Here is a 13839-nt window from a genome sequence, read left to right on the forward strand (position 1 = left end):
TTTCGAGTTTGAAATTTTGAGTTGCGCGCGCGATTACGGTACGCTGTGTGTTTGCGTATTGTTGCAGACTTTGCATTTAAGCTGACGAGCGCCTTTTTTTCATTGCATTTTATCACTGAATGTGCAGTTTTTAAAACAAAGAATTGTTAATTTAGTCTGAAACATTTAATAGAAGTTTTTCTCCTCGAGTCTGCTCAATTTCCTTAATGATCCCAGTCTGTTGTTTGCCCCCACGCCTTCAAATTTCCTTTTTGAAGAAACAAAATGGCAATGTAAAGAAGAAAGATACGAGCACTGATCGACTTCCTTTTTTTCTTCCTTCTTTCGAGAACAAAAAATTAGATTAGAATCATCAAAAGTCTCCGTTTTCACTCCCTTTGACTCTTTTTTTGGATGTTCTTCTCTCGTAAAAACCTTATGGACTTATATTTTTCTTCGTTTCACCCCCTTCGCTCAGATCTAAAAGAGTAACTTTTCAAAGAGATTTAGCACTTTTTCTCTGGGGACCAGAACTCTGAAAACTCGTGCTCAAAAGTGGCAAAAAGTTCCGTTTATTTTATTCTCTCTCAGTTTTACTTCTCTTCGCATCACACCACAAACGTTTTGTTGTTATAATCTGAATGATTTGAATTCAAATAAACAAAAAGAAGAGAGAAATAGTTTGTTGTTCGGTTGTGTTGTTCCACTGAAAAACCATCGGAAAACAATATTCAATATTGTATACAATTCTCAAAATTTTCCAGATATGACGGCGACTAGGCAACAATTCCAAGTGGAGTCGGTAAAGGAGGGCAATTTGGATGAGATTGTTCAGTTCCTTCTGGAAAATTTCGCACAGACAGAGGCTATTCTGGCCAGTTTGAAAATTGACGAGGATAGGCTAGTTTGGCTACAGATTGAGGAAAAAAAATGATGAAATTTTGCAGATTATGCTTGAAAGAGTTAACAGTGATGATTCGTGATTTGGTCCAGGACAGTCTCCAATGCTCCTCAACATGTGTCGTCCGCGATGCCGCCACTCACCGAATTGATGGAATCGCGTTGGCATGCAAAACTTCCATCTTTGACAAACAAATCGACCGTCTATGTGCCTACGAATTCGATCAGCAACAAGTGAGAGATGCCGTTGAATTCCTGAAATACGTCTTCAATAAGCTCGACGTCATGTACTATCTCAATGAGTACCGTCTCTACAAACCGGTAGGGAACGTTGCTGAGGGGATTCATAATTTTTGTTCCTTTTCTAGGTGTTCGTCGCATTGGTGTGTGTTCGAAAAGAATTGTGGGGACAAGGAATCGGCAAATCGCTGATGAATCATGTGTGAGTCAAATTTCGAGATTTTTCTGCGTTCTTTCGAACTGAAAAGCAATAAAACCAACGTTTTCAGCAAAACGGCCGCTCGATCTGATAGCAGCGACGGGCTCATCAGCTTGTGCAGTAACGAACGTGGACATAAACTCATGAAGCAATACTGCCAAACTGATGTAATTCGTTGGAAACTCTGCTTAAAAAAAATGAAACACCTGATTTCAGTTCGCTGCCGTGCGCTACGACGCCTTCAAAGGAGAGCATCTCCGCCCACCGATCGTGATGCGCCCTCCGGAAACGTTCAGCAGTGTCTACGCCATGCTCACCAAGTTCACATAAAAATGTCACACAAACTATCATGTAATCATATTACAACGAATTCACATCCCAGGCCTTCATGCTTTTCTCTCCCCATTTTTTTCTTTGACCGTGTTTCATATTCTAATTTTGCTGTCATGTAAACCTATTTCTCTCTCACTTTCCACATCAAAAATTTAAAACAAAATGCATTTGCACTTCTTTTTTTTTCAAAAACCCCCTTCCAACTCAATCAAAAACAAACGATTTTCCCTTCTGCGATCATGTTCTTCCACCTAAAAAATTTTTTTTCACCACCCATTTTTCTATTCAAATTCCATCTAAATATATTGTTTGTATTTTCGTAAATTCCACTTTTTATTCGGAGAAAAAAATCTAAATAGCTTAGAGCTATTTTTCACAAGTAAAGAATCGAAACGAAAGAGAACACGATAAAGAGGCTGAAAGCAGCCGAAGATCCAACGCTTATTTATCAGGCCAACGAGACCGCATTTTCCATGATTAATACAAGCGTATTTTGAAGCGAGAATAGCGTCTGTGGTTCCAGATGGAGATTTCCGATTTGTTGCCCACACCCCATCGCTATATTTTATGATATGCATGTCACCGGGACAGTCATTTTCGAGCGCTTTGGACTTCAAATCTTCCATGCTTTTATCGTATTCCTAGGAATGATAAAATGAATCGAGAATTCAAAAATCTTCTTACCAGTTTTCTCATATTAGAAAATTGTTGTTCCTCAGCATGGGTTCTTCTGTGTTGGTTCTCCAAATCCAGCCATGATTATCTATTCTTTTCCTTCTCAGAGTCCTCTGATTTCTTCTCAGAACTTTCAGTTGCAAGAATGGCATTCGCTGAAATCTCGAAATAAAGCAATTTCACACACAAAAACACTTACAGCACAAAAGAATGAGAGCTCCAAGAAGAGCGTATTTCATTGTGTAGGTCAGAAGCAAGCTCTGAATTTTGGATATTTTGTGTTGTCTTTTTTTTTTTGGTTTTTTGTGTTGTCAGAGAGTTGGCGACAGCAGTTGGAAGGTTGCCCTAGTTCATACAAGGTCAGGACGTTCATGTAAAGTGCAACTGAATTTTTTGCAGAACACCGTAGAATATGTTTGTATCCAAGGAAAACCTGTAAAAAAGTGTATCTTAACTTTGAGTCAACTTATCTCAATCCCTGTCAAAGACAGAAAAATGTGCTCAATTGATAAAATTGTTATCGTAATATGACACACATTTTATCAAGGGACCCATTTTTGATATCTTACATAGGAGCCAAGAAAAATTAGGTCAAACTTGATAGTGTGGGAGCCCTTCTAAAGGTAAATACTTCAGTTCGATGCAGATAAATTGTTCATCATAAAAGTTTTTGGTTTAAGATCAGTCAAAAATATTTATAAAAACAAAAGTAATTAGGATATTGAAAAAAGAAGAAATGTTAGGAGTTGCTGAGGAACGAGTAGATCGATGAGGAGGAGGACTTGGAGAAGGAGAAGGTGCAACGTATGGTGGAAGTCGCTCTGGAGGAGGCTTGCTGAAACAAACCACGTCATCGTTTTTTTCTTTTTTCAGGTCCGCGGAGACATGGAAACCTAGAAAATAGAGAGAGGAATGAGCCAATATCTCATAAATTTTTACCGAAAGAAATTAGAGCGATGAGCAAAACTAGTAGAGTGTTCATTGAACTACGGTAGTCTTTGTGGTGAAAGAAAGCCAAAAAAAATCGGGGAAAAAACGAGGCCAGAACATCATAAGAATGGGTTTAATTAGGAGGAAAACTTAAAAAAAAGGTCACGCCACAGTTTTTTTTTCGAAAGTGTAAAGTTCTATGAGTTCATACCGTCCCTACAAATCTGAGTTTTTCTTTGAAGGTTTTCTTGGCTGGCATCATTTAACCATCGTTGTATACGGTAGGAAAAACTGTAAAACTTTCTGAATATGTGGTTTAATTAGAGATTTCTGTGTTGCCAATCTGTGTGAAAACAACGCTCTATTTTTCAATGTCATGGCCTAATTTGTCTAGGTCACTTCTTATTTATGCAAATTACAGTTCAAATTCAGCTGTTCCTACTGTGGTTATCAGTTTTTATTCAATTTATTATGAACACTTCTTCGGGATTTAGAACATTGCATTCGACTACGTTCAAAGATGCACTTTACAGCACAACAAGTGGATTAATTCTTTCAAATATTTAACTTTCTTTTTTTTCTTATCAAGGCTGTGCCACGGCCGGCCGCGGCTTAAGAAAAATATTCGAAGAAGCCGCGGCCGGCCCAGGCTAGCCGTGCGGCTTTTCACGGCCTTTTGAAATAATTGTTTCATGAGAAACGTAGATTTTTTTTTGAAAAGTAGGACAAAAAAACGAAATTATTCAACTAATTGATTTTCACTTCACGCGTTTTCATGAGGCTATCCGCGGCCGGCCTCGGCTATCCGCGGCTTTTCACGGCTTTCACAAAAAAGCCGCGGCCGGCCTCGGCCTCAAAAATCGAGCCGCGGCTGAGGCCGGCCGCGGCCAGCCGCCTTTTTGCACAGCCTTGCTTCTTATGAATTGATTTTAACTATTTTCTAATAAATGAAAATTTCAAACATTTTCTGTTGTAAATAATTATTAATGCTCCTAGACCGAATGCACAAGACATAAGGTGTGGACAGAAAAATGATGCATAAACATTGTATTAGTCGGTTGAGGGCTTTTCACCATCATTGAAGTCAATATTAAACTGTTTGATGCGGGTACTGCCGTCATCTTCAACGTTATCATAATTGCTTTCCTGAACAATTTCAAAAATGTAGCAAAACAATTTCTGACAATAAGAATTTCACCTGTTCAAAATATTTGATAAGAGCTTCAACTAAAAATTATTAAAACGAGTGACTTTAAACGACAAAACCCGGAAAAGAGTAGGGAAAACGAAAAAGAAAAGACTTTTCAAAGGTTTTTTAACGTTATGGAAGTTCGAATGAAGCTGAAGGGGCATTGGTCCAAGATGATGTCTAGTAAAACCAGAAGTCCTGAATATTAATATGAAAAATTATGGTGAATTGAATGAGAGAAGGTATTCCAGTACTTCAGATATTTTCTAGATAATGCGGAATAATAATAGCTTAGAAACTATGTTGCCCGGGAATACACGCTGATAGAATTAACCTACTTTGACACGGTCTCCCAAAGTGAAAATTTTTGATAAAGTTCTCTCGTTGTCTGCACTCTAGCCAATTTTATTATTTCACGCCACTCCCCCTTTTCTCTTCTTTTTGGCTAGTGGAAACTTATCACTAGAGTCATGCAAATCACAGAAAAGTACGAATTCAAGCTATTTTTAGAGAAAAAGACTATTTGCTATGTTACTGAAGACTTCAGCTATCACTTGCACAAAATTTTAAATATTGTGAAAATTGGAGCATTTTGAGCAAAGTTATGAATCAATGAACGCCGACTAGATCAAAACCGGTTTCATTCAACCGTACATAAGGCTATCAGGTTTTTACGGAATCAAGAAATTAAAAGCGTCATCAAACCCGCAGAGACATTTGCTACAATTGCTCCGTTTTTTTTTTGATTTAGGTCCTCGTTTTCTTGAAAATCTTGAAAAAGTGTCAAAAATCGGGGGTGTTTTGGAATTTAGTACTGAATATTGTACCCTGCAAAACTCTGCCAGTATCCAACCGATCATAATGATCAATAGATCAAAAGTTTTGTAATGGATTGTTCTACAATTCCTCCATCTTTGATTTTTGATTTTCGTCTCTGTTCGGATGTTAGGGGGTCAAACAGTCGTTCATTGAGAGATTTCGGACTTTGGAGGCGATTTTCAGTTGGTTAAAGGTGGTCTTTTACGCAAAAAGCAATTCTGAGTTCCAACAACTCAAGAACATCTCAAAAAATGGCTGACAAGTCCGCATACATGTCCGCTGGAGGATACAGCTCCGGATACATGGGATCCAACGCCTCGTCTTCTGGATACGCTTGCGAGGACTACGCATCTGGAGGATCGGGTGCATCCAACAACAACAACCAAGGAGGATCCGGAGGAAACACCAATCCAGGAGCTCAAGTCTTCAAGGCCCGCACCGATCAATCGTGCTATTTGGGCCCATTATCGTTCATTGGAATGAAGCCGAAACCGCCACCAGCCGATCGTCGTGTCCTTTATCAAAAATGTGTACTTCTTTTTTTGATATAAAGATTTGTATTTGAAAATATCAAATTTCCCATGTTTTCAAATATGAAGATATTTTCATTTGCTTAGAAAATAAAAAGAGTTGCCCAAAAACTCGAAAAATCCAAAAAAAAGTTTTTCAAAGCTTCATATGTTGCTTGATAGTTTGAGACAAGTCTTGAAACTTATTACAGACAATCTCGGATATGATTTCTATCACCCAAAAAAATTTCTAAAAATATCCATCTTTGAGCAGACGTTCTTAACCATTCGGCCAGTTTTCCGATCAAATCTGAGCAAAATAGTACAGAGATTAAATAGCGTGAGAGATGAAGAGACGCAGAGACATTTTTTTCTGTAGTTTTGAAACCAAAAATTTTCACGCTGGGAGACCGTGCTTTGACGTCAATATCGATAATTTTTCAAGTTTTACGTATCTCTGAAGAAAGTGAAAAGTGAGAGATCGGTAGAAATTTTCTTTGCAGATTTTGCAAAGACACAGTGTATAATTTTAACAAGTAAGAACACATCAAGAATCATTTTTTTATTACAAACTTGGAGATATTATTTGAACAAGAACCTGGAGTTGGACAGAATGGGAAGTTTGTGGGAGGTGAAAAAGTAAGCAGTTGAGAGATTAATGAAAATCGTATAAGTTACTGACAATAAAATTATTCTGTGTTGTTCTGTGGTTTATGAAGCTGTATGAAATGAAAAGGCAGAACATGGGGAAAATGCAAAAATTATGAGTTGAGAGATGAATTGTTATAATGAGAGTTCGTAACAGTTAATAGCAAACAATCGGATGAGCCAAAGTGATTTTGAAGCTAACTGGAGCCCGAAGCGATAAGAGCCAAATCAATACGGATTGAATCGCCCTCTGAATCCACCACGTCCTCTTGGAGATGATCCATTGACGTAGACGTACTTGACGACTACTGTCTGTTGTCCTCCTCTGCCTCCACGGAATCCACCACGTCCACGGCCTCCTCTCTGTGCTCCCATACCTGGCTTATTGGTTCTCTTGGCAGTGACGACGATTTGGCGAGAACGGAACAGACTTCCATTCATCACGAGAGCATTTTCGATGCTCTCAGCAGAAGCAAACTCGATGTATGCGAAACTGAAAATTGGAAAAATGAACGATATATTCAGACGGAATAGAAAGACCAGTCTGAACACTCAAACCAAACTCACTTCTTCTGTTTTTTGGTGAACTTGTCCTTTGGAATAGTGGTTCGAATGATTTCACCGCATCCTTTGAAGTGTTCTTCGATATCTTCGATCGAAGATCCAAAGTCTACGTTACCGATGAACACCGATCTGGAATCGATCTCCTTCTGTTCTTCGGCAGTTGGTGGAATCATTTTCGTTGGCATTTCCATCTTTTCTGCAATCTCATTTTGAATCTCTCGGAGAGCGGCAGCTTCAGCCTCGATCTCCAACTCCATTGAATTACAGTTGTTGTCGGATTGAGCCATTGCTGTTGAGTGTGCTGAGCTTTTCTCTGAAACAAGTAGGAAAGTGAAACAAAGAAAAGAAGACATTAAAAGTTAAAACGAAAGAGAGGAAAGGTACACAACCGTCCAAGTCGAGAAACAAAATGAGAAGGAATGGGAGAATAAATGGATCTTCCCACACCGATGCTACATCCAGGTGTGCCCATAATCTCCTTCACCTCGTCTTGCAGATCAAAGAAACCCATCTTCACATGGTCACCGTTTATGGGAAAAAAAGGAAAGAGCAGAACAGTAGTGTATCGTGTGATTTCTAAAATCAATGGCTGTCGGCTTATAACTTCTGGTCAAAAGTTGATGGGGGTTCGGCTTTTGGAAGTTGGCCAGGTTCTGGTCGGAATTTGGCTAAAAACGGCTGTATAGCGAGCCATTGTCACATTTTGATAGGTTATTGAAAGTTGCAATAAAAAATTAGATCGGAACCTTATCATAAATTTGTTGGAGTTTAGTAGCGGTCTTATCCGGAATCTGACCCACATGTTACCAGAAGTTATCAACGACGCCCGCGTACATATCAAATTTAGGACTTCGAAGAGTACTTATTTTCGCATGGTGAAAATATGAAGAAATACAACAGGTTATAACTAATTGTGAGAATGAAAGAAATACAAAGATATAAGTAGTAAACCAGGGAAATAAATAAGACTCTAATGAAATCAATAGTGACGAGAATAAAAAGAAGACGACCTATACACAATGAATAATAAGTGTCTTTTGCTTTCTATATACACCCCGTCCAGGTGTGCATAACCTTCTACCTTGACTTGCCTTCTGGGAAGAAATACAGTGTGGAATGTAATAAAAGAGACTTCTCTCGTTACGTTGTCACACATAATGCAAATAATTAGGAGTGTGAGAGGCATGGAACACCAGGTGTAACAACCAGAATCTTAGTTTTCTCTGATGGTACTGTTAGTTCTTTTGGTTCCCATTCAAAGTAATTTTTCTCTTATTGTTCTATTGAATTCCAGTTCCTTGTGTCTTGATGATGAACTAGAGTGTGATTTTTGGGGATTTAAAAATATATCTTTCTCCCTTATCCATAACTTCCCATTTAGTATGAACCTAGTCATTATAATGTGGCATTTACTGTAAACTCTAATATAACGTCACCCCTAACTTTTCACTAATTTGTCTCTGTTCCTGTGAAAGATATCGGAAAGTGGCCCACTGATTAAATGCTTATCATAATTTCACAAAGTTTTGTCAGTTGATTACTTTCAATACCTTTCACAGGTAATTAGATATATGGCCTCATAGTTGAATGTTTGAGGCGGTGTTCTGTTAGAGTGTCTAGTTTATTTTCTTTATCAGTTGATTCGTATAGTTTTTGAACTGGTAAATTATCCTGATCAATGAAACACAGTAACTACTGCAGTTATTAACTCTCAATTAACCCCTTCATTCCACATTTTCAATCGTGATTCCCAGAAGGTAGATTTTTATAAGTGCACCTGAATGGCCCAACTGAACAGTGTATGTAGACAATCAACGAACAATTAGTAGACATAATGTTGTGCCGCATCCCCATAGATGCCTGACTTTTTTTCTTCTAACTTCTATTGATTTTTACCATTCTCCTTAATTCTATGTCCTAACATTTTTGTTTTTTTTTTCATTTTTTAAAAATATTTTTTGAATCATTTCCTAGCTTTCAAAACGTTTCACCAGAGAGTTCACTTATGATGGCTTGCCCAACACGATCATATGTTTTACTATGCGAAAATAAGTACTCTTCCAAGTCCTAAATTTGATATGCGCTCCGGCGTCGCAGGTAACTTCTAGTCACAGGTTTATCAGATTCCGGATAAGACCGCTACTAAAGCCGACCAAACTTCTGACAAGGTTCCGATTTAGTATTGTTTCAACTTTCAATTACCTACCAAAATCTGACCATCGCTCGCTATACAGCCGTTTTGGGGCAAGTTCCAACCTGGTCCTGACCAAATTCCAAAAACCGAACTTTCCTTAACTTTTGACTAGAATGTACAAGCCGAAAGTCGAGTATGTACATGATTAAAGTTCTTGATTTTACATTGATTTTTGAAATCACACGGAACACGACTGTTCTGCCTTTTCCCTTGCTTTTTTCCCTCGAGCACACATATCTTATCCGATCCTCATGGTAATTAGAAGAACAGGGATCATGTGAAGTTAAATTTCTTTTGATATGCAAGACGAGGTGAAGGAGAGTATGGGTACACCTGGATTTAGAATCGGCGTGGGAAGATCCATTTATTCTCTCCCATTCGTTCTCACTCTGTTTCTCGGCTTGGACGGTTGTTTACCTTTCCTCTCTTTCGTTTTAACTTTTAATGTCTTCTTTTCTTTGTTTCACTTTCCTACTTGTTTCAGAGAAAAGCTCAGCACACTCAACAGCAATGGCTCAATCCGACAACAACTGTAATTCAATGGAGTTGGAGATCGAGGCTGAAGCTGCCGCTCTCCGAGAGATTCAAAATGAGATTGCAGAAAAGATGAAAATGCCAACGAAAATGATTCCACCAACTGCCGAAGAACAGAAGGAGATCGATTCCAGATCGGTGTTCATCGGTAACGTAGACTTTGGATCTTCGATCGAAGATATCGAAGAACACTTCAAAGGATGCGGTGAAATCATTCGAACCACTATTCCAAAGGACAAGTTCACCAAAAAACAGAAGAACTGAGTTTGGTTTGAGCGTTCAGACTGGTCTTTCTATTCCGTCTAAATATATCGTTCATTTTTCCAATTTTCAGTTTCGCATACATCGAGTTTGCTTCTGCTGAGAGCATCGAAAATGCTCTCGTGATGAATGGAAGTCTGTTCCGTTCTCGCCAAATCGTCGTCACTGCCAAGAGAACCAATAAGCCAGGTATGGGAGCACAGAGAGGAGGCCGTGGACGTGGTGGATTCCGTGGAGGCAGAGGAGGACAACAGACAGTAGTCGTCAAGTACGTCTACGTCAATGGATCATCTCCAAGAGGATTAAGAGGGCGATTCAATCCGTATTGATTTGGCTCTTTTTGCTTCGGGCTCCAGTCAGCTTCAAAATCACGTTGGCTCACCTGATTGTTGGCTAATAGCTGAATTTTTGGCATTTTTTTCCATGTTTCCTTTCTACTCAATGGCTGTTTCGATCCCTCATTATAACAATTCATCTCCCAACTCATCACTTTTTCATTTTGTCCATGTTCTGTCTCTTTTTTTGCTTTTCATTTCACCCAGATTCATAATCCCACATTACCCTTCTGTCCAGCTTCAGACTCTTGACTTCTTTTACTGATTCCCCTTCAAATTATTGTAATAAAAATCAGATTCTGGATATGTTCTTACTCGCTAAAATTATAGCAAAAACCCTGTAACAAAAACTGTTCAATATGACAGTTTGTGAAAGATCCGTCAAAGAAATTCCAACCGAATTTCTTCCTTTTCCTTGAAGATTCATAAAACTTGTTCATTTTCACATTGATCGCTATAATCAAAAAAGGGAATAGAGAAATATAATGAACCATTCAGAGAGAACAAAACGAGCTGTTTGGGGGTACTGTATGAAGCAGAAAATAAATAAGTTAAAAGGGGTCGAATCAGTAAAAAGGAGAAATTCGGAAAAGAGGGAAAAGGTGTAAGAGAGATAACTGAAAACGACGTAATTGAAAATGAAAAAAAAAGAGAAGAGCTGTCAGGATGATGTTTTTAGAGCAAAGAATAGGGGGGAATAATTACCAGGATAATCACAAAAATAAAGAAAATTTAGCGCAGGGATAAGCAACAATAACCATTGGAACCGAGAAGAAGAGAGCAAATTTTTGGAGCACACAATTACACAAAATAGTTAGATTGGCACCAGTTGCCACGCTTCACATCACTGATAAAATTCAGCGGGAGCAGCGGGGGGAAATATGCTGGAAGAAGAAATTAGGATAGATGATGGCTGAAACAAAAAAGAAAACGAGTACCTATGATTGAAATATGAATAGAAAATCTGGGGAAAAAAGAAAACAGTATTAAAAAATGATATAGTTACATGTTATATTTCTCTGCCTCCTCGTTGGATTCTTTCATGTCGGATAGCACTCTGAAAACCAACAATTAGACTAGAGAAGACAAGAAATTGTCTTACCTAGCAAATCTATTCCATTCTTCACTTTTCAGAACGTACAAACTTTCTCGAACATCGTACATATGCACACGACCCTCATCGTCTCCAACAAACACGTGTTTACCATCAGCCGACCAGATCAGCTTGTTCATGTACACCGTGTCTCCTTCTGCACCTGCTCGAAGTCGTGCCACTGGACCTTCCACATCTTCGTTCAGATTCCATACGAAGATCTGTAGAAAATTGAATCATAGTCTGAGCTATAATTTTTTGAATTTTTACGTTTCCATCGGCGTCAATGGATGCAAAAACAGCAGGATGGACTGGAGACCAGGCGACATCAAGTACAAGATCTGGGTGGGATTCAAAGGAGAACTTCAGATTTGCATCCTTGGTGCTCCATAATTTGATGGTCCAGTCGTGTGACGACGAGATGAAGAGATGGGAGAAGTCAACGACACCGGAAGCACGATGGAATTCAATACCCGTTAGAGTACCGCTGTGTCCTGGAAAACATTCAGAGGTAAAAACAGGAATCTATTACGAATCAAAAGTTACCTTTGTAACAAACGTCAGTTTTGATGACAGCCGGATCTGCTCCGTTCCTCGATGCTGCCAGAATCTCTCCAGTATCTGTTCCAACTACAAACGTTTGCATCTCACCAATTGGGAACGACATTCTTGTGGCAGAAGCCTAAACATGATATTCTATAATTCTTAGATATCGCTTTCAAGACTCACTGGTTTTCCTTCTTTTGTCATCAACTCCTTTCCATCCACTGGCTGTGTTAAATTGTCAACATTCCAACTGCAAATCCGTCCGTCTCGACTCAATGAAACGAAATTATGAGCGTTTTTGGTACCCACAACTGCGAGACACGAAACTGGTTGTGTGTGTGCTTGTGTTGTGAGTGGACTCTGAAAATATAGAAGTAAAAAAATAGATAATCATTTTAAAAACTCACTCTGTTTATGGGCAACTTACGACTCGTCAACCTATTATCCCAAACACAAATCTGACCAGATTCACATCCTGCGAGAAGCAAATGAGCGTGAAATCGAGCAAAAGCTACAGATTGAATTTCTGACTGACAGTAGACGATGAATTCGGCGGTAATTCGTTTTGATTTCGTATTCCAAACAACGATGACACCCGGTGGCTCATTTGGAACGTCACATGGCTAGAACAATTTTTATAGATTAAAGAATTTTTGATTTAAATACTTACTCCATAAGAAACCGCAAGTAAATCTGGATGATGTTCCGAGAATGCCATTCCGGTTACCAATCGTTTCGCCGTCCACGTCTCATCGTAATAGACTTGAGCCAAATGAAGAAGATCATCAGAAGCCACTGCTTTCTCGTATGGATCTTTAGTATAGTTGATAAAAATGTCAATGTCTTCGTTAAGCGCACGGCCGATAACTTTGCACGAACGGTTGAATGAGTCCTATAGAAAAATCATATTTTTTTGTGTTTCGACTGAATTTCTCACCAAGAATTCTGGATCTAGTGTCAGCCTATTTCTCTCTTCTTCGCTAAGTGGCTGAACGGTTTGCACATGCGTCGACTTCTTTTCTTCTGTATCCTGTCGTTGTAGAGCCTTATCCACGTGTTTTGCCTGACCCAGAAGTTTGGCAATCTCTTCATTGTATGGGAGAGGCGAGTCTTGATCGTGGGAATGAGCTCGACCTTAAGAAATATAATTAGAATAAGTTCATAACTACTGAAAAAATGAGATTCCGAAGAAGTCACAAACCTCTGAACTGACCATGATCGACCGGCATAATCATATCATCATCGTAATCGAATTCTTGACTACCAAGTGAGAACTCGCCAACAGAGATACGTTCATCATCTGTTTGGGTTCCTTTTGAGTAGATGGCCTAGAATTTTTAAATTTTTGTTTTAATTTACAAGGTAGAAAATATTTTTTTCGATTTAAGCGAGAACTCACCGAATCTTTGTTATCAGTTGATGCAGTTTGAACTGTCGAAAACTCCAAGTCCACAGAGAGAAGAGATGAGATTCGTGGATTACTTGCAGAAGCAGACATTGGATTCAGATGATTCTCAGCGTGAGCTCCACGGGGCGGCGCTGGGGATTCTTCTCGAATCGTTGGTTCGGCGGAGATGCCCACTTCGCGAAGAATTTCCTCCATCTGCAAAGACTGTTCCGTTACATGAATTTTATTAACAATGCTTACTTGTTCGGAGGAAAGCGTTTGGCGATGCGAAGCTCCATTCTGTGCAGCTCCGTTCTCGTTGGTACGGAGCAAATTTTGAACGCGAGACTCTTCGTCTTTCTGCCGTATCGATTTCAGCTCCGCAAGTTTCTGCTTCTTGCGTTGAAGTTCGAGCCTTCTCTGCTCCGCATTCTGCATTTCGCTGCAAATTAAAAAAGTTTTAAAATTTTTAAATCAGATCAGAGGGTTTGGAATAAGAATAAG

General features: G+C 39.0%; 5 protein-coding genes across 5 annotated transcripts; 3 read left to right on the top strand and 2 right to left on the bottom strand.

The window, feature by feature from the left end:
- Window positions 1-745: 745 nt before the first annotated feature.
- CBG05378 lies at window positions 746-1648 on the top strand (the record flags this gene model as incomplete). Its single annotated transcript, XM_045235440.1, has 5 exons — window positions 746-883; window positions 943-1200; window positions 1248-1321; window positions 1389-1485; window positions 1535-1648. 5 exons carry the CDS (start codon window positions 746-748, stop codon window positions 1646-1648), a joined length of 681 nt encoding a protein of 226 aa, XP_045092918.1.
- A 3867-nt stretch (window positions 1649-5515) lies between these two features.
- Window positions 5516-5815, top strand: CBG05377 (the record flags this gene model as incomplete). Its single annotated transcript, XM_002633469.1, has 1 exon — window positions 5516-5815. One exon carries the CDS (start codon window positions 5516-5518, stop codon window positions 5813-5815), a length of 300 nt encoding a protein of 99 aa, XP_002633515.1.
- Window positions 5816-6649: 834 nt separating this feature from the next.
- On the bottom strand, window positions 6650-7272 carry CBG05376 (the record flags this gene model as incomplete). Its single annotated transcript, XM_002633468.1, has 2 exons — window positions 6650-6914; window positions 6989-7272. 2 exons carry the CDS (start codon window positions 7270-7272, stop codon window positions 6650-6652), a joined length of 549 nt encoding a protein of 182 aa, XP_002633514.1.
- Window positions 7273-9689: 2417 nt separating this feature from the next.
- CBG05375 lies at window positions 9690-10303 on the top strand (the record flags this gene model as incomplete). The annotated part of the gene is made up of 2 exons (XM_002633467.2): window positions 9690-9973; window positions 10048-10303. 2 exons carry the CDS (start codon window positions 9690-9692, stop codon window positions 10301-10303), a joined length of 540 nt encoding a protein of 179 aa, XP_002633513.2.
- Window positions 10304-11311: 1008 nt separating this feature from the next.
- Cbr-dyci-1 lies at window positions 11312-13773 on the bottom strand (the record flags this gene model as incomplete). Its single annotated transcript, XM_045235441.1, has 10 exons — window positions 11312-11366; window positions 11412-11623; window positions 11673-11896; window positions 11949-12084; window positions 12132-12308; window positions 12356-12571; window positions 12619-12840; window positions 12886-13082; window positions 13150-13276; window positions 13348-13773. 10 exons carry the CDS (start codon window positions 13771-13773, stop codon window positions 11312-11314), a joined length of 1992 nt encoding a protein of 663 aa, XP_045092917.1.
- Between the last annotated feature and the right edge of the window lie 66 nt (window positions 13774-13839).

Source organism: Caenorhabditis briggsae, assembly GCF_000004555.2.
Source record: "Caenorhabditis briggsae complete genome, chrIV, whole genome shotgun sequence".
NCBI lineage: Eukaryota > Metazoa > Nematoda > Chromadorea > Rhabditida > Rhabditidae > Caenorhabditis > Caenorhabditis briggsae.